The 26,531-nt window shown below is 47.4% G+C and overlaps 1 protein-coding gene across 4 annotated transcripts; it reads left to right on the forward strand.

The window, feature by feature from the left end:
- Nucleotides 1-7,640: 7,640 nt before the first annotated feature.
- On the forward strand, nt 7,641-19,190 carry ZBTB2 (zinc finger and BTB domain containing 2). 4 transcript variants are annotated; one of them, XM_075146157.1, is made up of 3 exons: nt 7,641-7,827; nt 11,765-11,948; nt 13,927-19,187. In XM_075146157.1, the coding sequence occupies exons 2-3, from the start codon at nt 11,776-11,778 to the stop codon at nt 15,287-15,289; spliced, it is 1,536 nt and encodes a 511-aa protein (XP_075002258.1). In that variant the 5' UTR covers nt 7,641-7,827; nt 11,765-11,775; the 3' UTR covers nt 15,290-19,187. The 4 variants fall into 4 exon arrangements, with proteins under 4 accessions (XP_075002258.1, XP_075002259.1, XP_075002260.1 ...); XM_075146158.1 differs by lacking the exon at nt 7,641-7,827 and adding an exon at nt 9,327-9,387 and having other exon boundaries at nt 13,927-19,188; XM_075146159.1 differs by lacking the exon at nt 7,641-7,827 and adding an exon at nt 13,069-13,474 and having other exon boundaries at nt 11,842-11,948; nt 13,927-19,188.
- The last annotated feature ends 7,341 nt before the right edge of the window (nt 19,191-26,531 follow it).

Below are 26,531 nucleotides of genomic sequence, written 5' to 3' on the forward strand. Positions count from 1 at the left end.
CCCATTTGAGTGTAATACTTACACTCAAGAACATAAGTTCCCATTCACTTCACATTTAATGTTTCAGTATTTCAGCTAAATTGCTAAAATGTACATTCGCAGGCCAACTGCCTCTGTCAGGAAAAGTGGCTTTAACAAAGTAATTTGAGGACTCCTAGATTAACTCTTTAAAAGCATGAAGTGTTTAGGCTTGTGTCTTGGGACTGTATTTAAGAGTTACCGAACACCTCAAAACAAGAGGACAATTACTTTTGAAACCTTAGATCAGTTTATATCAGCACATAAAATCACAGCCATAAAATCACACTTTTTTTCCCGCCAAGCCCCCAACCCCATTTGCTGCGCCGAGTGGCTCTTCACAGTTTTGCAGCTTCAGCGAAGCCGTAACTGTACGTTAAAACTTTGTATCCATCTTTTTCACAATGTACCCAGTGGCAGCCGCATCGAAGTAGGAGGGGCTTTTGTTCTAACAACTAAGCCTACAGCCCCTTACGAGGTGAGAGTATTCTCATTGTGTCACACGTAGAGAACCGAGACCAAGCTGGGAAGTCGAGCGCGTCAAGGACGTAACGAGCTTTCACAGCACGATGCAGGCAGTGCGCGGAGCCCTCCTCTGACCAGACAGCACTGAGGGAACGCTCCCCGCCTGCAATCTTTGTTTCTGCTTGAACCTGGAGATCTCATGGGGACCCTGTGCAAGTGTGGCCTGACCAGGAGGCATTTTTATGGCAGAGGCGAGGTAAGACTCCAGTTCCAAAAGCAACGCAAAACTGCCTGAGCTGTGAGAACACGCCCATCTTTCCTCTGCCTCGGCCACCGCCCTCGTAGTGTAACTGAAAGAACCATCTTCACTACAGTTTGCACAGTTCGAGTCTTCACCGAAATGGGTCCATTCTAACCAGTAAGGGTCACCTGGGGGGGGAGGGGAAAGATGCAATAGCAGTAAATACAGAATATACAAGGAAAACCAGAGAGGAATCCTGGTATATTCAGAACTCTAAAATTTTAACCTTTTTAACAAAATTAAGACTGAATGGCAAAATTCTGTTCATATGGAACTTTGTTAGACCATCCTTTATAAGGATCCCAACTGTGCAGACTGCTTCTGTCTGTGCTTTTTTCCATCAGATGAGGTAAAGGACAACTTACAGATGATTTTCTTTGGCAGATCTGCTAGAAAGTTGTGGTAAGACTAGCTATTTGTAAAACAGCAAAGAATGCTGAGAGTCGGGACTCCTGACTTCCAGTCCCATTTTTGGGGGGTAGTAGCTTGACTGGCTGCAGCGTCAGTCCCTGCTCTCAATGGTCATGTTCAGCTCATCAGCCCTGCTGGCTGGATCAGCAACTGCATGTACATGACACCTCCCTGCAAAATCTTGTATATTTTTCTCTCTGCAAAAATAAGGTATATTCAGTCCAGCCAGCACATACCAGCTTCTATGAGAAGGATGATCTTCTTGCCAACTTCAAGCACAAGAACACTAAAACATGTAAGAAAGTGTCTCTCCTTCCCCATCCTACCTTAGTCCTAGCAACTGAACAAACTTCAGCTCGAAGTTTCGTGAGGGGGGAAAAAGAAGCCAGATACTTTGTGCCCACCTAAATGAGTTTATTTACTGATAGTTAAGTAACAAAGTTGACTTGTAAAGGAATGTACCAGACATTAAGACAAGACATCAATGGATGTCCTTGGTAGTGATAATCGTTGTGGTGAACCTTTCCCAATTTATGGACCCTTTATGTGAAGACCAATTTAGAAATTGCAAAAGGCACTGGTATACTGAGTTTGCCAGTTTACTTTTCTCAGTCACTTTCCCTAGACCATCAAGATACTGTCCAAGGCTGGAAATGACTGATCTGTGACGTACCACCTTCCTTCACCGGATAGCACTTAACATCTGCCAAGAGTCTCATTATCCTTGTCTACAGACTATTATGATACTAGCGTGACAACTACCAAAAAGAAACGCAGAGTCTGAGGTACTCAGATACAGTAAGTGATATGCACAGGGTTTAAAACCAAAACCACTGCCCAAAACACTGGTCATCTTGAGGGAAAAAAGAAAGCTTAACTATCTGTCTTTACTATCTAAGAGGGGGAAAAAGTGTCTTGAAGTGTATATAGCCCCAGCTGAGAAAAGGATTTTTAAGAGACTGTAATCCTTTACAATCAGCAGGAAAGCAAAGATCTTTGTTAGCCTTAGAAAATGATTTTGCGGTAACTACACACTGTATGAGGAAGCCTGTTTCTCCTGATCCCCCAAGTCCCTGCCAGTGACAGGGACTTCTTGTTATCACCTGTGTACTCTGTACTACACATAAAACCCAGGTGACTGAACCTCAGAAAACTAAGCACTTCCAACAGTTTGGGGTCCTCCAACGTTTTTGACAGAGTAAGAGTTGGACAGATTAGTCACACTGGGGAAACAGAACAAAAAATCCCCTCTCCTTGCACACATAGCATGACAGCCACCCCCATTTCTGATCCTTTAAACAAACTTTATTAAACAAACTTAAAACAAGGACAAGCAGTTTTTTTCTTCACTCTGTTTTGAGCTGTTGAAGGCATCATAGCTATGGCAAATATCACCATTTCTCTCTGCTAGCGCTCAGTCTTTTGCCCGCTTACGTCCGTCTTCAAGCTCTAGCCATTCAAGAAATACATTTTCCAAACTGGTGAAATATGACTCCTAAACGATGGTAACCGCCAATTACTATTGCCCCCCAAATACTTTTTAAACACTTTCCTAACTGAGCTTGAGTCAATGGTGACAAACTATTTATTCAAAACTGTTTATTATCTCATGAGCTTAAAGTCACCACTTAGATGACATTACATAGTAATGTGAACATAGTATTGACGCTATTTCACTTACAGCATCTTTCTCTACAAAATACATCAGCTGCATGGGCTTTAAAAATGCACTCACTACAGTTGCAGTTTGAATCCTTTTTTCTAAGTAAAACAAAACATGCAAGTACATATATTACTGTAACTTTATAGTCATGCCCCACTAAAGATGTCACTCCAGCGAAGAATGCATAGTCACGTTCGAACTTTTCCAGTTAAAAGCAGGCAGGGCCCATGTAACAGGCTAATCAGGGACTAAGGCAAAGCCAGAAAATGGAAGGCCAATCTACATTGCAGAAGCTGCGTCAGTTCGGTTACACCAACAATTCCTGATGGAGATGAAACTCCTAACACGAAAAATTCTACACACACAGTTAAACCATTTCCTTAGATGACATACGTTGTACTAGCAAAAGGATTTTTTTTTTCCCCCCCTGTCTAAATTGCAGCTATTCACTAGTTGTTGATAAAGCTTTGTTCACTAGGTGTAGAAACAATTCCTAATTAACATATTGATATCAGAAAAACAGCTTAGCCTACAGAATGACAAAGATCCATTTCTTCATTCTTTCACCTTACACAGCGTACACAAGAAGTGGCTTACACACCATAGTTCTCCTTCACCTCTAGGACAGCCAGACCTACTCACAAAACAAAAATGTGAAAGCTCAAATCTGCTTGGGGGCTGAGCACTCGCCTATTGCGAATGTACCCCAACAGCCTCCCCGTCGCAAGGAAGCCAAGGTGAGAAAAACTGCTGCTGTACCCGTACGTCAGGGTTTTTCCTGGGGATCGCTTTTACGTGCTTCGTGCTTCCAATGCTGTGTGAGAGATGAGCGAGACTTGGACCGAATGTGTGAAAAATTCTAACAGGGAGGGAGGATATCCCCAGATGAAAAGGTTGGAGACGATCAGAGGTACAATATTTACTCATCTAGCAAGAAGCTACCGCAGCTGTCGCGCTTCCCACCAAGCCTTCTCACCAACATAAATCAGACGTGGAAGTGTTAGAAATGGCAGCTGTGCTAATAAAATGGATTTACAGTATTGATATAAACTCACATTTCATACATTAGTACCAGCACGGAAGCAGTGCCCCACGCCTTCCCCACCCAGAAGGGTTCCAGCCCATTGCCTGGGACACGTGCTCCCAGCTCCCCACGGCTTCGGCAGAGCCAGCAACGGTCCCGCGGGAGAGGGTCAGCAGTGCCGCAGAGAGCAAAGAACTCTTCAGAACAGGGACTCTGCTCTCTGGTTTTTCAAAAATGCTGAGAAATTTGAAAACGCACTGAAAATCTTAGCAGTTGGAGCCTGATTAATATCACTAGAGCTGTTAAGGTTTTGATTATGACGATAAAAATCTACTATTCCATTCCAGATTTCAACTAAACTCTACCAAAAAGACACACTTACAGGACTTGGGTCTGGATCAAGTTCCTCCCACTGCTCAAGTGAATTTTTACTCAGATTAGCAGACACCTTCGTCATCCTATTAACACTTAAATCATCAGCAGTATGCTCATTTACAATGCAAAATATGATCTTACCAGACAAAATTCTGCTTTTAATCTGGGTACGTGCAGACCAGAGCAAAACCAAAAACCTAGGGACTGATCCTATCATCAACAGCAACACAACTAAGAATGCTCTCAGGTGTGCAGCAATTTCTGAATCGGTCTAAACAGTCCTTTCAAAAAGTCATAAAACTAGGAAAGGAGTCCTAAACAAGTACCTCAAGAAACTGGGGGGGAAATCAGCATATAAAAACTAAAAGCACAATAATACCACTTAATGAGACAAGGATAAATTTTAATTACAATTTCAGCTGCATGGATTGTAACTATGTTAAAAAAAAATTACCTCAAAAGATAAGATGGAAGTAAAATTTTAGATTCACATCTTAAGTCAGGTGTCCAAAATGCAACAGATGAACTGCTTATCGCTCCCTGCGACACAGATGACATGTCTCAGGCGTAAGCATCGAAGGTGTGGAGTTTGGCAGCATTAAACTCAACACAGAAATCTTTCTACAGATTTCATGGAACTTAAATCAGATGGGATGCTTTTAAATTAAGAATTGCATTATTGCTGGATTAAAGTATCACGGTCCAAACAAAGGTGCTTTAAAGCTGAATTATGAGCTATTAATAAAAAAAACATAACTAAGTTAATTTTTCTCCAGTTTTAGAGACAGCACAGAGGAGAGTCCCACACGAATGCTGACACAGAATTACTCAAGTGCAACATAGAAGAGAAAAAACAGGCCACGAAGCCTGCCAGATATCTGCCAGAAACTCTGGTTTTCTGAAGTAGCCCACACAAGTTAATTAAAAATTGTATCTTTCACCATCTTCCATGAGAATGACACAAATCATCCACTACTAAGTGACTTAAGTTCAAATGTCCATCTACTCTCTTTACTTTGTATTTAGTTTGCAGAGCTGAAATGCAAGCAAAATGTACAGGGAAAAAATTTGCCAAGTAGACAGGTTAAATATACTCTATAAACTTTTGCCATGCACTCACACAGCAGAACTCAGAGAGCTGTTAAAAACGTGTCCCTTGTAGTTCAGCACATCACAGGTCCTCGAGGCGGGTCCTAAAGATGCAGTTCTGTTCATCTGCTTTATTCAAAATACTGCAACAGCAGCAAACAGACGATCAGCTTTCAGCTCCACTAAAATTAAAAATAAGTTGTTGGGTTTAGAGGTTGGGTTTTTTTAGAACTTAACTAGTTAGTTTTCAAGTGCAGCTTAACTTGGATAAATAAATTAATATTCAGGAGCTACACAACGCAAATGGACTCAAGCTGCGTCTATCGAGACTTCCATTAACTTCAGTGGGAGACGGCAGAGTCAGACTCATGTAAAACTGGTCTAGACCTGGTCTAGTCCTTGATCAATTCAGATCCAGTAAAAATAACAATAGCCTGGAGTGACTGCAATCATCTGTTGATCTACAAACCAGACAAGATATAAGACTTCTCCTCCCTCTCTCAGCACACTTGCTGTCACGACACTTAATTAAAAGAGTTTGGGCTTTTTTCCATAGCGCATCTTATTTAATGACTGTGGAAGCATCATCCTAGCTACAGCTAGCCCCCTACAAGCTTGCTTAGATAAGTTTTTACCTTAAAAAGGTAATAATAACCTGGATCTAATTCAAATCGTTGACATTGTAGTATATGCTGTTCCTAAGGAACAACAGAAAGCATACTTAATGATAGCAGAAGCAGCCCCCGGGGCAGGGGGTGCAAAGGAACCCTCTTTAACTATTGCTGGCCAAACGTCTTCCTGCAAGGTTTCCAACAACCACAAAGTTTCTCTCTGAAAACAGTTTTGTCCGCGCTACTGCTCCAGCTAGCGGATGTCACCTTACAACAAGGTGCAGATCCTGACCACGCCCAGGCCGATTCTCTGACTCGGAGAAATCACACTCAAGGCCAACCCAGGGCTCACTCTCCCATTTCTTCAGGGACTCCCCAGCCTCTTGCAGAAGACAGCCTCCCTGCTCCACACTAACAACTCTGAGTTAATAATTTTTGCAAGACCGACAATTTTTTCAGGTATCACAGTGTCCGTTGGTGCATTTATTTGTGCCGTTTTATAAGCACCCACGAATTCTATAGCACGCCTTAGATTGGATAAAACGAGGCCTGGCTACAGCTGCCTTCCCTCCGCACTCCACCGCAACCGAATTTGCCATTGCGCAAAGTTGCAGATCTGATTTTTATGGCAGACCACTATGTGCCCCCCTTAAAAAAAGCCAAGTTAAAAATATCCGGTTTAAATAACTTGTCCACCTAAACAGACAGAAAACAAACCGAGGCTTTCCGCGTTCGTACTCTGAATCACTCTTTTTGACAAGTGAACTTGTAACCTCCCATCTGACAGTTCGACCGCAGCGTGCCCAGGACCGTGTCACAAAGACCGGCCCTCCAAAGCACCGCGCCAGCAGGGTCGGACCCGCAGCCCCCCCTTGCCAGAGCACCGCACGGAGACCCGGCTCTAAAGGACACCTGGAGAGAAGCCGGGGGACGCGGACCAGGACACCCGCTCTCAAAGCTCGTGCCCCAGAGCCCCGAGGGACGCGGGACACCGCGTCCCATCCCCCAGCTCCCATAGCCGCCGGTTTGTCCCCGTCTCCCCCATCCCCGCTGGCTCGGCGGGAAGCGGCGGGACGCACCTGCGCCCGCCACTTCTCCCCGGGAGAGAGGGGGGGACCCGAGGGCACCCCCCGCCCGCCGCCCCGCGCCTCGCGTGGCCGCCAAGCACGGCCCGGCAGGAGCCACCCGGTGCCCCCCGGCGTCGAGCAGCCTCTGCCGCCGCGGCGAGGCCGGCAGGGCGCCGGGAAGACGGCGGCGACCGCAGCGCCGCCCCGGCCCGGCCCCGCACGCTGCCGCGGCCCCGAGCCGGGGCCGCCGAGGAGCCGGCAGCGGCCCGGCCCGGCCCGTTATCCCGCAGCCCGGGCGACGGAGGGGCGCTGGCAGTGGCGGGGCCGCCCCCGCCCGGCAGCGAGCGGTGCGGGGTGGGGGGGCAGCACCGGCCCCCACCCCCGGGAGTTTTAAAGGGGCAGCGCGCCCGCCGCAGGACCCGCGCTCCGCTCGGCCGGAGGCGGGCGCTTTCGGCCGGCGGGTTCCCGGGAGGAGGGCGGCGGCGGGGCCGGTCCCGCCGGTGCGGCCCGCGCTGCGCGCGGCGGGTGGGGGAGGGAGGGGCGGGCGGGGGCTGGGTGGCTCCTGCTGCTGCTGCTGCTGCTGCTGCTGCCGCCACAGCGCTCGCCGCCTCCCCTCCCCCCCGGCGGGGGCTCCTCGCTGCAGCCTCTGTGCTCCGCTCTCGGTCATGTGACCCTAACGTAACCGGACAGGAAAAGCCGCCGCCGCCGCCGCCGCGCTGACTCCGTTGTTGCTGCTGCTGCTGGGCGCGGAGACGGCGGCGGCCCGCGCGGCACCAGGCGCCTCGGCGGCCCGCGCCCCCCAGGTGAGCACCGGCCGCGCCGCGCCCCGCGGGGGATCCCGGCGCCGCCCGCACGTGCGCCCGGCCCCGCCGCACCGGCCGTGGCCCGGGCTGAGGCGGCGGCGGCGGGCGGGCGGGCGCGGGGGCGCGGCGGGGCCTGCTCGGCCCTACCTCCTCATTGTGTGCGAGGGGCGCCCGGCCGCGGGGTCCGGCCGCGCCGCGGCGGGCCGAGGGGGGCGCGGAGGAGGAGGAGGGCCGCGCCTGGCGCCGCTGGGGCTGCCTGGCCTCCTGACAAACCCCCGCCGGGCCGGGCCGGGCCGGGCGGCTCCATCCGGGACACAGCCCGGGGGGGATGGGCCCGCGCCGAGGGGAGGGGAGGGCCGGGCCGGGGGGGGGGTGGGCCGCGCCGGGGGAGGGAGGGAGAGAGAGAGGGAGAGAGGGAGGGAGGGGGCGGGGGGGGGCCGGTGTCGCCCGGCGCCGGCCTCGGCTCGGCCGGTTGGGGCCCGCGCGCCCGCCCTCCCGCCCGCCCGCAGCGGGGCGGCCCCCCCCTCCGGCGGCATCCGGCGCAGGGAAGGGCGGGGGAGGAGGGCGCCGCGCGGCGCGGCGCGGAGGGGGCGGCCCCGCCTGTCTCTCCTCGGCAGGCTGGGCGGCCCTGGCGGCGGCGGCAGCAGCGGCGGTTCCCGTCTCGCGCGCCCTGGCGGCTCCGCTCGCGCTGCGTCTCGCGCTGTCTCCGTCCGTCCGTGCGCGCGTGGCGTGCGCGGGGGGTGGGTGGGGGGAGGCGGGCGGAGAGAGGGGAGGAGGGGCGGGGCGCAGCCAGTGAGAGCGGCGCGCGGCCACCCGGCCTTCCGCCCCGGCGGCCAATGGGAGGGCGCCGTCACCTGTGCCACAGAGGCCGAGCGTGACTCCGGGGAGGAGGGGGGCGGGGGAGAGGGCGGGCGTCAGGCCACGCCCCCCCGCCGCGAGCGGCGCCCCGCCGCGCGCTACGGCGCCGGCAGGAGCGCCCGAGCGGCGCGCGCCCCTTCCCTTCCCCCCGCTGTCGGCGCGCGCGGGCCCGTTGTGGCGGGCGGGGCCGGTCGAGGCCCCAGCGCGGGTCTCCGGCAGCCGCCGGCCCGCCGCCGCTCGGGGGTGGGGGCGCGGGCAGCCCGCCGCCGTGCGGCCGCCGCTGCTCCGGAGGCGCGGGGACTGCCAGGCGGTGGGGCGCGTCTGTGAGCGGCCGGGGCCGGGCTGGTGCCCTCTGGCGCTGAGGCGGGCCGGGGATCGGTTTGGTGTCCGCGGAGGCGCGTGAGGGCCGAGCGGGAAGCGCCGGGCCGTGCTTGAGCCGGGCCAGCAGCTGTTTCCTGTCAACGCGGCCGGCTTCCCCCGCCCGGCCGACGCCCGGTCCGGGCTCTCTTCTCCTTCCTCGTGGCTCCCAGCGCTTCTCTCCTCGGCCTGTTTCTCCTCTTCCGTGGCGCGGTACCGGCTCCTGCTCGGTGTCCTCCTTGACTTGTGCCCACCGCTTTTCCCTTCGTGGTCTCCGAAATAAACATACGTCTTCCAAAAGGACTCAGCTTCGCGTGGTTTTTCGCCCACCGTTGAGCAGCTTAGGTAATTTCAAAAGTTGTGATTAAAGCTGAGCCAGGCCAGCCTGTCAACCGTGCGATTCATTTCGCAGGGTCCCTGCAGGGTTTCAGGGCACAAGAAATATTTTACGCAGTTGTTGAATTGGTCAACACTAAAATACAGCCTTGCTGGTGTTAACCATCATTTTATTTAGCTACGGGTAAAACTCGCGAACATACGCATACCTATAACGTGCCCTTCTCTATATAAAAGAGAGACAAAGTGCTTTCCTTACCCTGATGAAGGGTAACAGCTTCAGCTGCCACTGTGACTGCTGTTTGGATAAGGGTGAAACTACAAGCTAAACAAACTTAGGATGATAATAACTAGAAAGAATGCCTTTCTGGCTTGGAGTTCCCTCACATCGATGGTTTGCTCTGCCTGACAAGCTTCACTGTCTGAGTATAAACCAGGCTCAACACTGATGAATTAAAAATGTAGCGCACACAGAATAATTTAAATTAAAGCTACAAAAAAAAAAAAACTAGCGTGTTTTCTGTAACACCACGAAGTCTACCTGCCTGGAGCATCTTGCAGGATTAAATAACAATGAAAATTATTTTTGTTACTATTGACAGCAAGTATTCCCTCTTTTGGAGAGAGGGAGAGGATTTTGGCATATTGTTTGTCCAGACGTAACTATCCAAACAGTAATTTAGGGAGGAGAGGATGGACCAGAAGAGAGTTAGAACCTGTTTATTTTTTCTCTTATTAACTGTAAGAAAATAATCAGCTGTATCTTAAATTGTATTTCTTTCTTTGCCCTTACACCCCTGACTCAAACGAGTTCTGATCTCATGTGAATGCAAAGGAATGCATTTCGTCAGCCTGGCTATTGGTTTAAATACGAGGACATTCTTCACTCTCCAGCGAGTCGAAATACTTGTTTCTCCAATGACTAAACATATTGGCATATGTGGAATACACTTTTATTCTCTTTCCCAAAAAGCCACGCTCTTACTGTATAGAAGAAACAAGCCGTTTGTACCTTACCTAAAATTTTGATAACTTCCTATTAAATTTGGAGGGAAAAAACCCACGACTTTTTAGAAATCTACCGCTTTTGATCCACTTCTGGTTTCACCTTCTCTTTCTTTTCTGTTCATAGAGCATCTGCACTGTTCTGGGCATAACGTGCCCAGGTATTTTGTTGACTTCTCTTGCTGTTTTACGTGGCCTTGTACAGACCTGCATTTCTTCATACTTTCACTTTTTCTGCCCAAAGCTCTATTCGTTTTGGTTAAGTTTATATCCACTTGCTGATCTTACTAGCTGTATATTCATCCATCCAACCATGTGCAACTGCCCTAATGTGTTGCCCTGGCTATTTTTTTCCCAAAGTTATCAATTCTTGTTTCCAAGGCTGCCCCTGAATCCTTGAGAAAAAGGTTATAGTTCTCGAGGGCAGCCTCCAGCACAAGGAACAAGGAAGTGCAGGGAGGATGGGGGGCTGCAGAAGCCCTGGTTTAGGGCGGCTCAGGTTGGTGCCATGTTTCTCCGTTAGTTACCCTACCTTTCACCGACAGCCAGCGATGGACAGAACTGTACCTCTCGCCCCTCGGGTTTCTTGATTTGCTAGGCGAGTGCAGGACACTCGGGCACAAAGTGCTGCTGTAGCTGATCTCAATAAATAAACAAATAGTTGTTGAGTGAAAAGATTGGTTCCTCCTGTTCTGATAGTCCAGAGGGCTTGCCAACACCTAGAATGAATTAATTGTTTCATCCTGGGAAGACTCATGTATGTATCTGGTATTTCCCAGGAGAGGGGATAACCATCAGAAATGCTTAATTATTTAATGTTGGGTTTGGATTCAGCTGGATGGACACATACTTTTAACCTGAATTTTCAATATCTCTGTATATCTTCTACGTAAAAGTTATCTAACTTGTCTTTTATTGGGTTCTGCTCTTGTCTCTCCCACCCATTTAGGTGAGCGTAACTGATACCAGACGGGAGATTTATTTTTCCTGTTTGAACAGACAAGAGGTAGCCAAAATACTTCATTCTTCCCATTACAAATACGGGTTTTACTACTTATTAATATTTCTTCCTCTCCTTTAGCTGTTTATGTTTCTGTATCCAAGTCCCGTCCCCCCCGCCCATGCCTTTTCAGAACTCTTTAGTCCCGGCTCTGCTTTGCTCTTTAAGCCTCAGCAAATCACTTGCACCTTTGTGAATCGCATTGCCCATCATGAAACAGAGATCCTTGCCTACATGTAAGATATCATTTATACAGTAGCTTAGAAGGGGTTACTAAAGCGTGATATACAGATATTAGAGGAAAATATCTGTTAAGAGACATCTACTGTTGCATCTGTGCATCTACTGTTAAGTTTTACATGGAAGTTATTTGCTTTTCAGAGTGTAAAAAAATGGATTTGGCCAACCATGGACTTATTCTGCTGCAGCAACTAAATGCTCAGAGAGAGTTCGGTTTCCTGTGTGACTGCACAGTTGCCATTGGTGATGTCTACTTCAAGGCACACAAATCGGTCCTTGCTTCTTTCTCCAACTACTTCAAGATGTTGTTTGTTCATCAAACCAGGTAACTATAAAAAGGTTCACTGTTTAAATGTTTTTCAGTTAGCTACGGTAAGGAGGTCTAGCAACATTTTGAAACCTGGAAATGTTCTTTTTGCTTCTTGCTATGACATAAGGCATATGGAATCCAGTCTTATCTGCAAACTAGAATCTCAGTTTAAAACATGTTAAAGTTGAACTGTGATTCGTTAACACTAATGTTATAATTTAGCACAAGTTCTTTATCCTTTAAAAAGCATAGAATTCCTAGAATTGAATATTTAAAGGATCCCGTCTTCACTCTTGCACTTTCCTTCCCCCACTCACTATCCTCTACTCTGTCTTGGCGCTGTTCTTGACATTTCCTAACATTAGATACAACCCAGTAAGTACTTGCTAGGAGATTTTGAGAAATGGACTTATAAAAGAGGTTAATATGTTTCATTTTTTTTACAGTTTAGCAAAGTCAGTTAAATAGTAAAATACTACATAGTGTCGGAAAATAAGGGAGTTTGTGTTTCTTCCTTTTTTTTTTTTTTTTTTTTTTTTGCGGGCAGCCTTACATGGAGGGCATTGAAAAAATAACAAAAGTGTAAGACTGTTTTAAAGATTTTTTTGGTCTTTTCTTTTTCCCAGTTATTTGAACTGTCTCAAAAATTTTATGTTAAGTGAGTGAAAGTCTTAACTCTCTGGCTAAGAGTTCTTAGCCAAAAGTAAACATGCAGGACAGAAGTGCACTTGCACTTCTGAGACAGAACTGCAGGCAGATGTATCAGTCTTGATGCTCCATCAAGAGCACACAGTCATGTCTGGAAGACAGCATTGCAAACTTTACTTTTGAGGAATATATCTGAATTCAAAAGCAGTCAGAGAGAGAGCTCAGGAAGGGTGCACCTCAAGAAACGTAAGAATTGGCTATCATTTCCGCCTCAGCTTGGTAGCCTACTGTGGTTAGAGCATTCAGACCGCAGTGCACAGTCATGTCCATTTCTGTCTTTTATTTAATGTTTGTTTAACGTAAGAGCTACAAATAACTCTGAAAAACAATTAGAATCCCAGATCCTCTCCTGTTAGCTAACTGGCCTAACCAAGATGTTCCTGATTTTCTTTCTTCTTCTGTGAACCTTGCCTCTCTTTCTGCACAGAGATCCAGCTTCAGCCGGAGGAGTGGTGGGTGTTTCAGTCCAGAGTATCCTAAGGGGTGATGCACAGGGCGTGCTCTCAGCTGGAGGATGGTGTTGGTTTCAGTCCTGTTAGGCTGAAGAGGGCGTCACAGCCAACGCGTCTCCCTTTGTTGAGCGCTCTAACCGAGGGACTGTTAGGCTGACCAGGCGTACCGCTGGTGCTACTGTTTCTTCCTCCCTGTTCAAGGAACGACGCTACCGTTCTGCTTTGTAATCCACGGGTTAGATGTGCCCAGGCTACACCTGTTGCATCAGATCACACCCTGTCCCGCATGGTTTCTGGATCGTAACGCAGTTGAGACAAGGTGATACCACACACTTGCAGAACTGTAGCTGTAAACACTAGCAGAACATAGAAGCCAAACAGGCAAGTGCCAGATGAATTTTAGGTGTTTTCAGGGCTAAGCACTGAGAAAAATTTAATGGACTGTGGATTTAGGGTCCAGTGCTAGCAGATTTTAATTTAGCTACAGACATGTTTGAATCCAACCAAAAAAAGAGGACAAATATCTTTGCAATTTACAAAATATATTAATATGTGACAACAAATCTATAACATAACAGCAATTTAGAAGGGTGTAGATTGCAATGGGACAGCTTTGTCTTTCAAGCCAGTTACTTTCCTGAGGAAAAAAATGTCATCTTTCAAGTGGCCAATAAGATTAGCTCTTTTACGTTAAAGCATTTCTCTATGTTTATTGCAGATTGTGTCTCTTGAATTTAAGTAGATGCCTCTGATTTTTATCAATGCTTGAATAACCTAGATCTGCTAAAAAATATTTCCTTATCTCTTATTGATCATTTTGTTTCACCTTTCAGTGAATGTGTCCGTTTGAAAGCGACTGACATACAGCCAGATATCTTCAGTTATCTCTTGCATTTGATGTACACTGGGAAGATGGCACCGCAACTCATTGACCCAGTTCGACTAGAGCAGGGAATAAAGTTTCTGCATGCATATCCACTAATTCAAGAGGCCAGCCTTGCAAGTCAGGGAACTTTTTCTCACCCGGATCAAGTTTTTCCATTAGCATCTTCATTATATGGCATTCAGATTGCAGATCACCAGATAAGACATCCCAGTAAGGTTACATCAGCAACGGACAAACTCGGGCGAGAACCAAGGCCACAGACATCACGGATGAACCAAGAGCAGGTTTCTGAAGGCTCACAGCTCTCGCAGTTAGCTACAACTCTGCCACAAGTGACCCGGACAAATATGTCCTCTTCTGACCCACTGCCATCTTCTTTATCTCCAGAATTGGTATCTGCTGCTGGTAATAATTCACCTGCAGGAGAGGAGGCCAACATGGAAGCATCTTCTTCAGATGAACAGCCTGCCTCACTCACAATAGCACACGTCAAGCCAAGCATTATGAAAAGGAACGGAAGTTTCCCAAAATACTATGCCTGCCACCTCTGCGGTCGCCGGTTCAATTTGCGAAGTAGTTTGCGTGAGCACCTGCAGATCCACACGGGAGTTCCCTTCACGTCTAGCCAGCAGGGAGAGAGTAATATCTCTTTGTCTCTCTGTAACAACACAGCTGATAAAGATGCCGTGGAAGTGCCTGAAGCAGGGATGATTAGTGACAGCGAGCTGCAGCAGATCTCAGACTCCCCAATAATTGATGGGCAGCAGCAGTCAGAGACGCCGCCCCCCTCCGATATTGCAGACATAGACAACTTGGAGCAGGCAGACCAAGAGAGGGAAGTAAAAAGACGGAAATACGAATGTTCCATCTGTGGTCGCAAATTTATTCAGAAAAGCCACTGGAGGGAGCACATGTACATACACACTGGCAAGCCCTTCAAGTGCAGCACTTGTGACAAAAGCTTTTGTAGGGCTAACCAGGCTGCCAGACACGTGTGCCTAAACCAGAGCATGGACACGTACACGATGGTGGACAAACAGACTCTGGAACTCTGTACTTTTGAGGAAGGCAGTCAAATGGACAACATGCTAGTACAGACCAACAAGCCCTACAAATGTAACTTGTGTGACAAAACGTTTTCGACTCCCAATGAAGTAGTCAAACATTCGTGCCAAAATCAAAACTCTGTCTTTACACTAGAAGAAGATCGCTCCATTCTGCTAGGTGGTGGGGACACAGAAGCCACAGAGACTGATAATGCAGTGTTAGCCTCCATCAAAAAGGAGCAGGAAGCAGTGTTGTTAGACTGAATGTGAAATCTATATCAATTTTTTAAAGTTTCTTTACTCATTTTTTATTAAATCAATTTTTTCCTCCCCCCACCTCTTACCTCACTTACCCCTGCCATCTTTTCCACCAGCCTCCTTCCCACCCTTTGTCTTCAGCCACCAGAACTGTACTGGCACGTTAGGAAATTGGACTTTGCCTCTCCCACCAAAACAAACAAAAAGGTCTTGCATCAAACCACAACGTAATTGATTTTAATACAAAGGAACGTGTGAAAAAATAATCCAGCTAACTATGTTGATAGTATTAGTTAATCCAAATTTAATAGATTTTAAACAAAATTTAGATTGCTTAAAAGTGTATTTAGATACAATGATGAGTGTAATGAGAAACAGAGTATCAGTTTGGTAAGCAAAGAATATATATATATATTAGTTCCCTGGTAAAAGGCATTTCGAGAAGATCTGGCAAATTAAACACCATGCTTTTTAGGAGTCCACATGCAAGTTGATTAAGGTTGTAACTTAAAATCCTCAGAACTTTTCTCAATGAATGCAAAAATCTCTGTTCATTGAGTTAAAAAGAGCTGAGGGTGTTGGGTTGCTTTTAGCCTTATGTTTTCCTTCAAGTATGCCTTTGGGTATCTGTTTCAGATAGCATCGTTGAGTCAAGCAAAGTAGTTACTTAGTCAAATTTTGACTTAAGTAGCTGTAATAATAATGTGATGGCAATCTTTATATATATATAAAAAATACTGTATATGTATAAAGATTTTTATATATATATATATATATATATAGAAAGTGTTTGTGTGTATATTTGGTACAGGTAAATAAATGCACACATCCTTTTTAAGTAACTGGCCGTCTACTCTCAGATTCAGCCCAGAAAGTCTTTTAGTTGTTTGACAAAACTGGTCATTGCACAGGTTATTTTTAATCAAATTTAAAACGTCCTGAGCTGTGTGCATTTTTATTGGCCTGTTGAAGAGAAGCTGATAGGTAAGTGTTGTCACCCAAGCTACAAAGGAAACGAGAGAAGTGACATACTGGTGAGCACTGTACCATCATCGGTGCAGCACGTGCATGTGTTGTTAGCTATAGGCTTGAGTCATGCTGGACAAAAGGAGAGGGAAAAGCTTTATTGCCTTACTCAGGCAAGGAATGTCCATGATTTCATTTGGTCTAATGGCATGAGTTAAGAGGAAGAAAAACGGGTGCAGAGACGTTCTAGCAACAGTGGATCATGGTTGTTTTAAAGTGAGTCTGTAGTGCTGGCTGGCAAATTCTGCTCTGTGAGAGTCCCGTTATTTTCAAAGCCGAGACAGTGTCTGCAAAAACTGAAAGGGTGAATTCTGTAGTTTTAGTTACTGCTGATGGTAGCACTGCATCTTTGTGTTAAAAATCAAGTTGCTGATTCTTACTATTTTATATAGATGCCCAGATTTTTTGCTGGTAGCCTAAAAACCTAAACTGACAGCAGCAATGAAGCCCACCGAGCAATGACTGGGTCAACAGAAGGCGTAAGCGGACAAAATAAGTGCCCCATCGTAAATGGAGACGGTGTGTGTTTTGGGGGGAGGGGCGGGAGAGGGCAAGTCACAAACCACAGCTCTTCTCTGTGTATACGTTTAAACTGAGTATCATCTTTTTGTGTATAGTTAAGTTCTCAGATTTGTAAGTTTTTATACATCATTTCATTGAATAAAAACTGAATTAAATGGGATACAATTTATTGAGTTGAAGGTGAAAGGTTGTTGGTTTTCAATCTTCCTGAAAGAGCTCTTACTGAATCCGTTTAAAAGCCAAGCAATGTATTCTGTGTATCAGACTAAAACCATCATACAGATGAACAAATAGCTTACTAAAGCTTAAAACAGTGGATTTAGCACAAAGGGTCACTACGTATTCGTTTTTTCCAGTTTATTATAACATGACAATTATTGTAAAGTTTATTGTAAATGGTGTTGAGTTTATTATCTCTCTTGTATTAGAGTAATAGATCTAAAATCAATTGATTTTACTTCAAAGTATAAAAGTGTTTTGAGGTAAAGAAGTAACACCTTACAGAATTATTTTAGTGTTGCCCATTTTAAAACTTTTTTAGGATCTCCATTTACCAATGTAATTTCTTTAAATGTGTTTTTTATTTCATCTCACTTAGTCTGAAATGCTCTCAGAGCAAGGAAAAAAAAATCTTTCCTAATTCAGGGTAATGTCGGCTTTTGAGGTAGCTGTGGTTTAGGGGATAGTCACAAGTTCATTTCCAAAATGACTACAGCTGCTAAAGGTGCTGCCATCTCAGCTATTAGTCACTGCTTAGTCAGATGCCCTTTTTTTTATAGAGCTCCAGCCCTACTCCAGTGCAGAGTACAACAGTTTAGCTCAACTCTTTAAGTGGCTGGTTGTATCAGAAGGGTACACATGGCCACACCATTTTTTGTGAGATGTTCAGCAGCTCCAGGTCCATCTCTCACCTCTCCTCCTCCACTGCTTGGAGAACATGATGTTTGCTCAGTTACATGTTGAATGGGCTCAAGTGAACTGATTCCACTGAAAAACAAACAGTCTTAAAACATGCTGTTTTTCTGTCAAATCTATTTTAGCTCTGCAGAGCGCTTCAGACAACTCACAGATTGTGCAAGGGCAGAAATGAGCAGGGAGGAGGCTTACTGAAGCCAGTGCTGCTGCTGGGAACATCCAGGGTGAAGAGGATGGGAAGCGGTGGCTCCCACTTGGGCAGGTCCCTCATCTGGTGGGCAGCGTGGTCTCACAAGCCAGTGTACTGCCCAGAAGGAAGGGGCGGTGTAGAGACAGGGAAAAAGCAGCTGGGGAAGAAGTTGGTTATGACAGCACTGCTGCTGCAAGAAAGGTGAAATTGCAGGCTCAGCAGAGATACTTTCACCTGTTAATATTTATTCTTAAGAAATAACACTGTCAGGTAAAGAAAAAAAAATCACAATAAAGAGATTATTTTTATATGTGTTCAGCTATCATAATGGTTTATTTTAAATACCCCTTATTGTCTGATGCTCCATAGTGATGTTTAAGTCATTGCCTCTCACTGCTTGAGGAGTTCTGTTCCTCTACAACAAATTAGAAACAGTATATTCTGGTTTTTAACAGCTGCATCAAGAATTTGGGTGATGACAGCACAACTATAGTTTTGTTCAAGCTTCTTTGTTAAATCCCATCTGAATTATTATTACAGTTAAAGATAACTTCAGGCTTTATCTTTAAACTTTTGACTTAAATTTGTGACCGAGTTGCTCATTACTTATTCAGTCTGCTCACCTGCTGAAGTTGTGGATTTTCTATCAAATGAAAGAAGACATCTTTGCAGGAACTACTGAATAATCACTGAAAATCTGCCATCATTCAAGCCTGGGGCGGGACCTTCAGCCCCTGTATATTTATTTCCAAAGGAGTAACTTCAAAGTCAATTTCCCGGGCATGTCACTTGACAAGACACCTCTGCCTTGACTTCAGAAGTACCAAACACCTACAAATCTATCTGCTCAATAGAAAGAACAGATGATTATCACTCCTGAAAGTGAGGATTGCAGTCCTCTGCAATCTGTATTTTTTGTCAACTTTGTATCAAGTATCTGCTTGGTCACTGATCTGATAATCATTCTGCTTCTGCTGGGGGAAAATTTATTCGAAGACACTAGTGTTACAAACATTGAACAGTTTAAACTGTGCTCCCGTTTACACTGCAGGGCCTTAAGTTGCTATCTTGATATTTAGAAAATCTGCTTTCTGGCTCTTCAGCTCCAAATCCCATAAAATAATAGCTTCAGTCACAAAAGGTAGTCAGTCACAAGAAAAAAAAAAGTAGATTTCTTTCTGTTTGCTTTAAATAACTTGTTTGACATTACAAAAAACTTTTTACATTAATTAAAGTAAACCTGGTTAGACAAGAGCAGGTTCTATGGTGCCCAGTGGCATCACAATCCCTTGCAGTGGTTTTTCACTATCTGCTTAACAGCAGGATTACCTTTTTTAAGTACTTTGCCTTTTTGGAGAGTAATATAGTTCTTTAGTTATCTTCAGCCCAAGCAATTGAAGACCAAATTGATTCATTCTTAACCAAGTTAAAGTATTTTCCTTGATTGTATTTCCACACCTTTTAATCTTAAAAAGGGAGAGTTCATTTTGGAGGTCTGTCATTGACTATTTATTGCTTCCTAAAAGTTAACAAATGTTTCCATGTGGCAAGATATTTCATAGCTATGAATGATTACGAGTATTTAGACTACTTAAAGAAAACAAATTCCATTTAACATTCCTACTTCAACACTGTAAATATTACAGTCAGTTACACCAGCATACCTTCGTAATGAAATCTAGGTGATATACTACCAGTGGTGATAAAAGGCGCTCTGTTTAAAAAGCCCAGCTGTTATCCTACTTGAGGCAGTATGTTCCCATTTCTACAGCTCTTGTTTTGTTCATTTGTTTTTGTTTGTAAAAATGCCTGTTGTTATCACTGGATAATGAAATCCCACTCATACCAAAACCAGAACAAAACTCAGAAAGAAGCAAGAAGTCTTTTGCAGCACGCCTCCTTAATGTCTGTTTGCCAGATAATCCATGATCATCTCTAGAACTTAAGAGAAACTAACTGTCCTTAAATATGGGCTTCTATCAAGCCTGCCATTAAAAAGGACATATTTTAATGAAATTTAGCCAAAACCATGAAACACACTTCCTCTGCAGTACAGCCTTCCTGCCATGCTGTCTATGCATCCATGCTTTTGAACAGATCAATATGCCCAGATACAGAGCCCAGCACGGTCTTTCCCCAGCTGTCAATAACTGTTGCCACTCCTTGCAGTGCCCCTATTTTAGCCCTTGTGCCAAAGGAGCTGCCCGCAGACAGCCTTCCTCATATTCCGTCCGTGTCTGTTGCCTTGGCCAAAAGTGAAGCTTTCCTGGAACCTTAGGAAATCTACTCAGAGAAGAGAGAAGCAGAGCCACAAAATGCAAGTTAACACAAATGTACACTTACTGTGGAGGGGGTACCCCGCTGCTGCAGCATGTCTCAGCCTGTCTCCAGCCCGCTGACTCCGTCAGGCCTGGTTCTGAAGCAGCCCCTACGCTTTCTAAGGGAGCTTCCTGATAAATCCAAGTTTCTTCAGTCCTGTTCCTTAATCTCTCAACTACATGGTTAAAGCATTTTCCATTTTGTTACTACTGTATTGCATAAGTCCAGCTTCAGCTGTGAATTATTTGGTGGATTGTCACAGTTCATTTGGGTCTCTCAAATTCACAGGGCAATGTACTCTGTGAATCAAGCTTTATTTCATGAGCTCATTAAGTAAAAATCAAACAAGGGCTCAATTCCCCTTTGACAAACTAGTCTAGATTGTCAATTCTCTAATTTATTGCTTCAACAATTCATTGGCTCATTAACTCACAAAGTCACTAACCCACACGCTTATGAGCAAAAGAGTTGCCTGGCCAAGGATGAGGGTGCTCATCCTTCCTTCTCCGTCACGCTGCAGGTGTCCCCTCTATCACCCCAGGACGCAGGAGAGCCTCAGCAGCCCGGCTGCTGGTGGATCCACTGCCAAAGGCTTTTTGGGCTAAGCTGGCGTATTCCTGCCTTCCAGCTTGGCAGTCTGGTCTACGGCTTTCCTGTGGCCTGTTGCGTTAGTTCTGAAGACTTTCAGGCTTATCGGAAACTACCAAACAGTTACTTTTGCAAGGCTGCAGAGACAGCAGACCTTATCTCTTTCTGGCCTGGGTATCCAGCGTACGTGCAGCTCTTTCTGCAGCCGAATGGCGCTGCTCCCCGCACACATCAGGCCTTTGCAGGAGCCCTGCCTTAGGGCAGCACCTGAGCAGGAGCCGAGTGAGCGGCCGCTGCGGGTCTGGGCCTTATTTCTGCTGTTGCCTTATCGCTTCCTGACTTGATTCAGACTGGCCCTGAACACAGCTGGCAATCTAGAACTGAATCTGCATTTTCCCTTCAGAGCCCACTGAAGCTGCTTAGTATTTCGCATGTGCATTTTGTGTACCTGCATCACTGATGCAAGCTTGTGCTGGTTTTTCTCTTTAATGGCTCTCCAGGCTGGATGGCAGCTCACCTACTAGGGAAGACAGCGGCTAGAAGAAGCTGCTGCCTTTGCCACATCAATTTCTCCAGCTTTTGGGGTGTTTATGAAACAGCAAGTATGGTTCTACGCGCACGGGGGGGGCAATCCGTGTCGACTTGTGAGAAACCAGTTGAGCCTTCTTTTGGCTGAAAGGCAAGCGGTGCGTTGCAGAAGACAGCACTAGATGGTGCAGTCACACCAGTGCAACCACCCAGGCGTCCTGGCTCGCTGTCCAGCAGCCCTACACAGGGGCAGGCACGGCGTACCCCAAAGAGCGTTTCTGTAACAGCATTCCTATACCGAGAGGCTGTGCTGGAAAGCCAAAGGGGGCTGAAAGGACTCTGCTGGCCCTGCCTTGCAGCAGAGAGAGTAGAGCCCTTTGCACAGGGGGCTGCAGAGCACTCAAAAGCACGAAGCCCTGAGGCTTGCAGTGGCAGGTACACAAGAGAGGACCTTTTCGCATCTTCACTGACAAGAAAATGTGTCATTTTAAATGTTATTAAGTTTTTTTTTATATATATATATTATACCATCACATCTACCATTCAGGACTGATCAAGACCATTTCACCTCAAGAGGAGTCGACTCCAAATTGATCGATATCGTGGTGGCATGGTTAGTCAGCCCCTGCAAGTGCAGCCCTGGATGAGAACAAAGCTTTTGCCCAATGCTTTTGGGCAGCCCTGAACATTGACACTAGTCACTGCCTCTGTGCTGGTGCTAAATCAGCAGCGTGAGCTTCCCATCCCAGCAGCAGCAGGTCTTTCCTGACTGCTCTGCAAAAGGGTAAAGCCTGGAAAATGGGGAGGCCTACACACACACTGGGTCAGGTCCTTCCACCCCAACAGCAGTACATGGAGGATGTGAAGGGAAATAGACACTCAAAGCATGTGATTTGCATGTGCTGATGGTGATGTCTCCTCCCCAAACCACCACCACTCCAGCTGCTGGCACACAGGCCTCCACACACAGACACATACACAGAATACTGAGTCGTAATTGTCAATAGTAAACTTATTCCTTGATATGACTGCATTCTTATGCAGAATTTTTTTTTAAAATCTCATTTTGAGGCATACATGAGACATCTTCGGCAATACTGATAAAGGAAAGAGACCCAGGACAAGTCCTGATTTGCGTACAAGAACTGAAAAAGAACTCCACCCTTGTTCGCTGAGTTTATTGAAGTTCAAAGTTTTCCTGCCCTACTTAGTATTTTTCAATAAGCTGTAATACAATCTGCATTTAAAAAAAAACATATGACAGGTATGAGTTGAAGGGTATAAGTGTCAGTGTGCACCACTCTCCTGTCACATATGAGGTTTGTGTAACGAACACATTCCTTCTCCCTACAAGGTCAAGCATCGATAGTTGCGGTGACAGAGCAGCAACCTACACGCTGAATTTCAGCTCCGAGAGGCCAGAGCGCGCAGGTTCACCCGAAGTAACGGCAAGGTAAGACGGCCCGGCCCACCTGCCGGCAGGGCGGCGGGGACTCCCCTCCCCCGGGAAGGGCGGCGAGGACCGCCGCAGAGGAGCTGGGGGCTAGGCGTGGCGGGCAGCGGCGGGCCCAGGCGTGCCGGGCGCGCAGGCCGCGGGACGGGAAGGCGCGGCCCGGCGGAGGCTGGCACTCACGGCTCGGCGGAGTCGGGCGGCGCTGGGTACTTCGGGCGGGCGGGCAGACGGGGCGCGGGGCCGCTGCAGTGGCCTTAGGGACCGATGGAGGCCGCCGCCGCCGGGTCGCGGGCGGGTCTGGCCCGCAGCAGCCGGCCGGCTGCCTGAGGGAGCTGTAACGGCCGCCAGCGCCCGCGGCAACGGTCTCCGGGGCAGCGCGCGAGCGGGGCGGGGGCACGTTTGACGGGGAGCGCCGCGCATGCGCGGGGCGGCAGGGCGGCGGTGGCCGCGGGGGCGTTGCCGCTGGTGCCGGGGCTGTTACCCCCGTCGCGCCTCACGCGGGTTTCCCACTTCTGCCACTGTCACGGGTTGTGTGAGTGCAGGGACATGTGCCCCCCGGTGCTGGGTGTCTGAGGAGCCTTGTGGGCTTGCCCCACCCGAAACCCGCTACTGGCGTGGGTAGCAGAAATTGAGTCATAGAATCATAGAATGGTCTGGGTTGGAAGGGACCTTGAAGATCATCCAGTTCCAACCTCCCTGCCATGGGCAGGGACACCTTCCACTAGGCCAGCTTGCTCAAAGCCCCATCCAGCCTGGCCCTGAACACTGCCAGGGATGGGGCATCCACAGCTTCTCTGGGCAACCTGTTCCAGTGCCTGATCTCCCTCATAATGAAGAATTTCTTCCTTATATCTAATCTAAATCTACCCTCTTTCAGTTTAAAGCCATTACCCCTTGTCCTATCACTACATGCCCTTGTAAAAGGCCCTCTCCAGCTTTCTTGTAGGCCCCCTTCAGGTACTGGAAGGCTGCTATAAGGTCTCCCTGGAGCCTTCTCTTCTCCAACCACCCCAACCCTCTCAGCCTGTCTTCATAGGAGAGGTGCTCCAGCCCTCTGATCATCTTCGTGGCCCTCCTCTGGACTCGCTCCAACAGGTCCATGTCCTTCTTATGTTGGGGGCCCCAGAGCTGAACACAGTACTCCAGGTGGGCTCTCACCAGAGCAGAGTAGAGGGGGAGAATCGCCTCCCTCGACCTGCTGGTCACGCTTCTTTTGATGCAGCCCGGGATACAGTTGGCTTTCTGGGCTGCAAGCCCACATTGCCGGGTCATGTTGAGCTTCTCATCAGCCAACACCCCCAAGTCCTTCTCCTCAGGGCTGCTCTCAATCCATTCTCCACCCAGCCTGTATTTGTGCTTGGGATTGCCCTGACCCATGTGCAGGACCTTGCACTTGGCCTTGTTGAACTTCATGAGGTTCTCATGGGCCCACCTCTCAAGCCTGTCAAGGTCCCTCTGGATGGCATCCCTTCCCTCCAGTGTGTCAACTGCACCACACAGCTTGGTGTCGTCAGCAAACTTGCTGAGAGTGCACTCAATCCCACTGTCCATGTCACTGACAAATACGTTAAACAGCGCCACTCCCAGTACTGACCCCTGAGGAACACCACTCGTCACTGGCCTCCACCTGGACATTGAGCCATTGACTGCAACTCTTTGAATGCGACCATCCAGCCAATTCCTTATCCAGCAAGTGGTCCATCCATCAAATCCACGTCTCTCCAATTTAGAGACAAGGATTTTGTGTGGGACAGCGTCAAATGCTTTGCACAAGTCCAGGTAGATGACATAAGTTGCTCTTCCCTTACCCACCAATGCTGTTGTAGAAGGCCACCAAATTTGTCAGGCACGATTTTCCCTTAGTGAAGCCATGTTAGCTGTCACCAGTCACCTCCTTATTTTCCATGTGCCTTAGCATAGTTTCCAGGAGGACCTACTCCATGGTCTTGCCAGAGGCACAGAGGTGAGACTGGCTGGCCTGCAGTTCCCCGGGTCTTACTTTTTTCCCTTTTTAATAATGGGGGTTATGTTTCCCCTTTTCCAGTCAGTGGGAACTTCACTGGACCGCCACGACTTCTCAAATATGATGGATGGTGGCTTAGCAACTTCATTCGCCAGTTCCCTCAGGACCCACTGTCCTGGTTTCGGCTGGGATAGAGTTAATTTTCTTCCTGTAGCTGGTATAGTGTTGTGTTTCGGATTTAGCATGAGAATAATGTGATAACACACTGATGTTTTAGTTGTTGCTAAGCAGTGCCTATACAAGTCAAGGACTTTTCAGCTTCCCATGCTCTGCCAGCAAGGAGGTACACAAGAAGCTGGGAGGGAGCATAGCCAGGACAGCTGACCCAAACTGGCCAAAGGGGTATTCCATACCGTATGATGTCGTGCTCAGTGTATAAACTGGGGGGAATTGGCTGGGGGGCAGTGACCACTGCTCAGGGACTGACTGGGCATCAGTCGGTGGGTGATGAGCAATTGCATCACTTGTTTTTCCTGGGTTTTGTTCTTCTCTCTCTCTTTCATTGTTTTCCTTTTCGTTACAATTCATTATTATTATTATTATTATTATTGTTTTGTTTTGTTTTGTTTTGTTTCAATTATTAAACTGTTTTTATCTCAACCCACAGGTTTTCTTACTTTTGCTCTTCCGATTCTCTTCCCTATCCCACCGGAGGGGGGAGAGGGTGAGCGAGCAGCTGTGTGGTGCTTGGTTGCCGACTGGCGTTAAGCCATGACACCCACAGATGGATGTCATCAGGTCCCCTGGACTTGTGCATCTTCAGGTTCCTTAGATGGTCTCGAACCTGATCTTCTCCTACAGTGGGAGGTTCTTCATTCTCCCAGTCCCTGCCTTTGCCTTCTGCAGCTTGGGCGGTGAGGCTTGAGCACTTGCCGGTGAAGACTGAGGCAAAAAAGTCGTTGAGTACCTCAGCCTTCCCCATATCCTGGGTAACCAGATCTCCCGAGTCCTTCCAGTTGGTTTAGTAACACCACAATTTTACTTAAAACCGGACTGACTGGGGCAATGTATCATCTTTCCCATAGGCCAGAATGATTTTGAGGCCAGAGTATAGCTGTCCTGCGGAGTGCCCATGGGTAAAGGTGTGTCTCAGAGCAAAGGGCCACGATGTCACCGGTCTTTCCTGAGCTCCATCTGCTGCAAGCGAAACAAAAGCAAAAATCAGCCGAAGGAATTGGTTGAAATCTGGAATCAGCTTTCATCTGCGTGCAGAGCTGTGCCATGCAGAGTGGACAGCTGATGTGTGGTGAAACAACAGCTCAAACTAAACAGGGAGAGAATGAAAGACAACTAAGCAGCTACTCAGGAAGCAGCCACCTAAACTGTGACCATGCCTCTAAGGACACCACCTTTCCTGTTTTGGGGTGGGGTTTGGTTTTTTGTTTTGGTTTGGGTTTTTTTGCATTCTATTAACTGTTTCCTGTTAAGAGAGTGAGAACATACAACGCATAGAAGTAACACTGAGGTATTTTACATTTATAGAGGATTTTGACATTGCAGAGGTTTCTGCAGAGGTTTCTGCGATAACTTTGCAAGGCAGATATGTCACTTGGGCAGCTTGCAATGACAACAATTTTCACTATGCAGTTGGACCATGCCCCCATCTTAGAGCAAGAGTGGAAGCAGCGGCTTCTGCCTTTGAATGTCTTTCAGACGGAATTGAGAACACGTGGCTTCTGCTCTG

This window comes from Calonectris borealis, chromosome 3 (assembly GCF_964195595.1).
Source record: "Calonectris borealis chromosome 3, bCalBor7.hap1.2, whole genome shotgun sequence".
In the NCBI taxonomy this organism is placed as follows: Eukaryota; Metazoa; Chordata; class Aves; order Procellariiformes; family Procellariidae; genus Calonectris; species Calonectris borealis.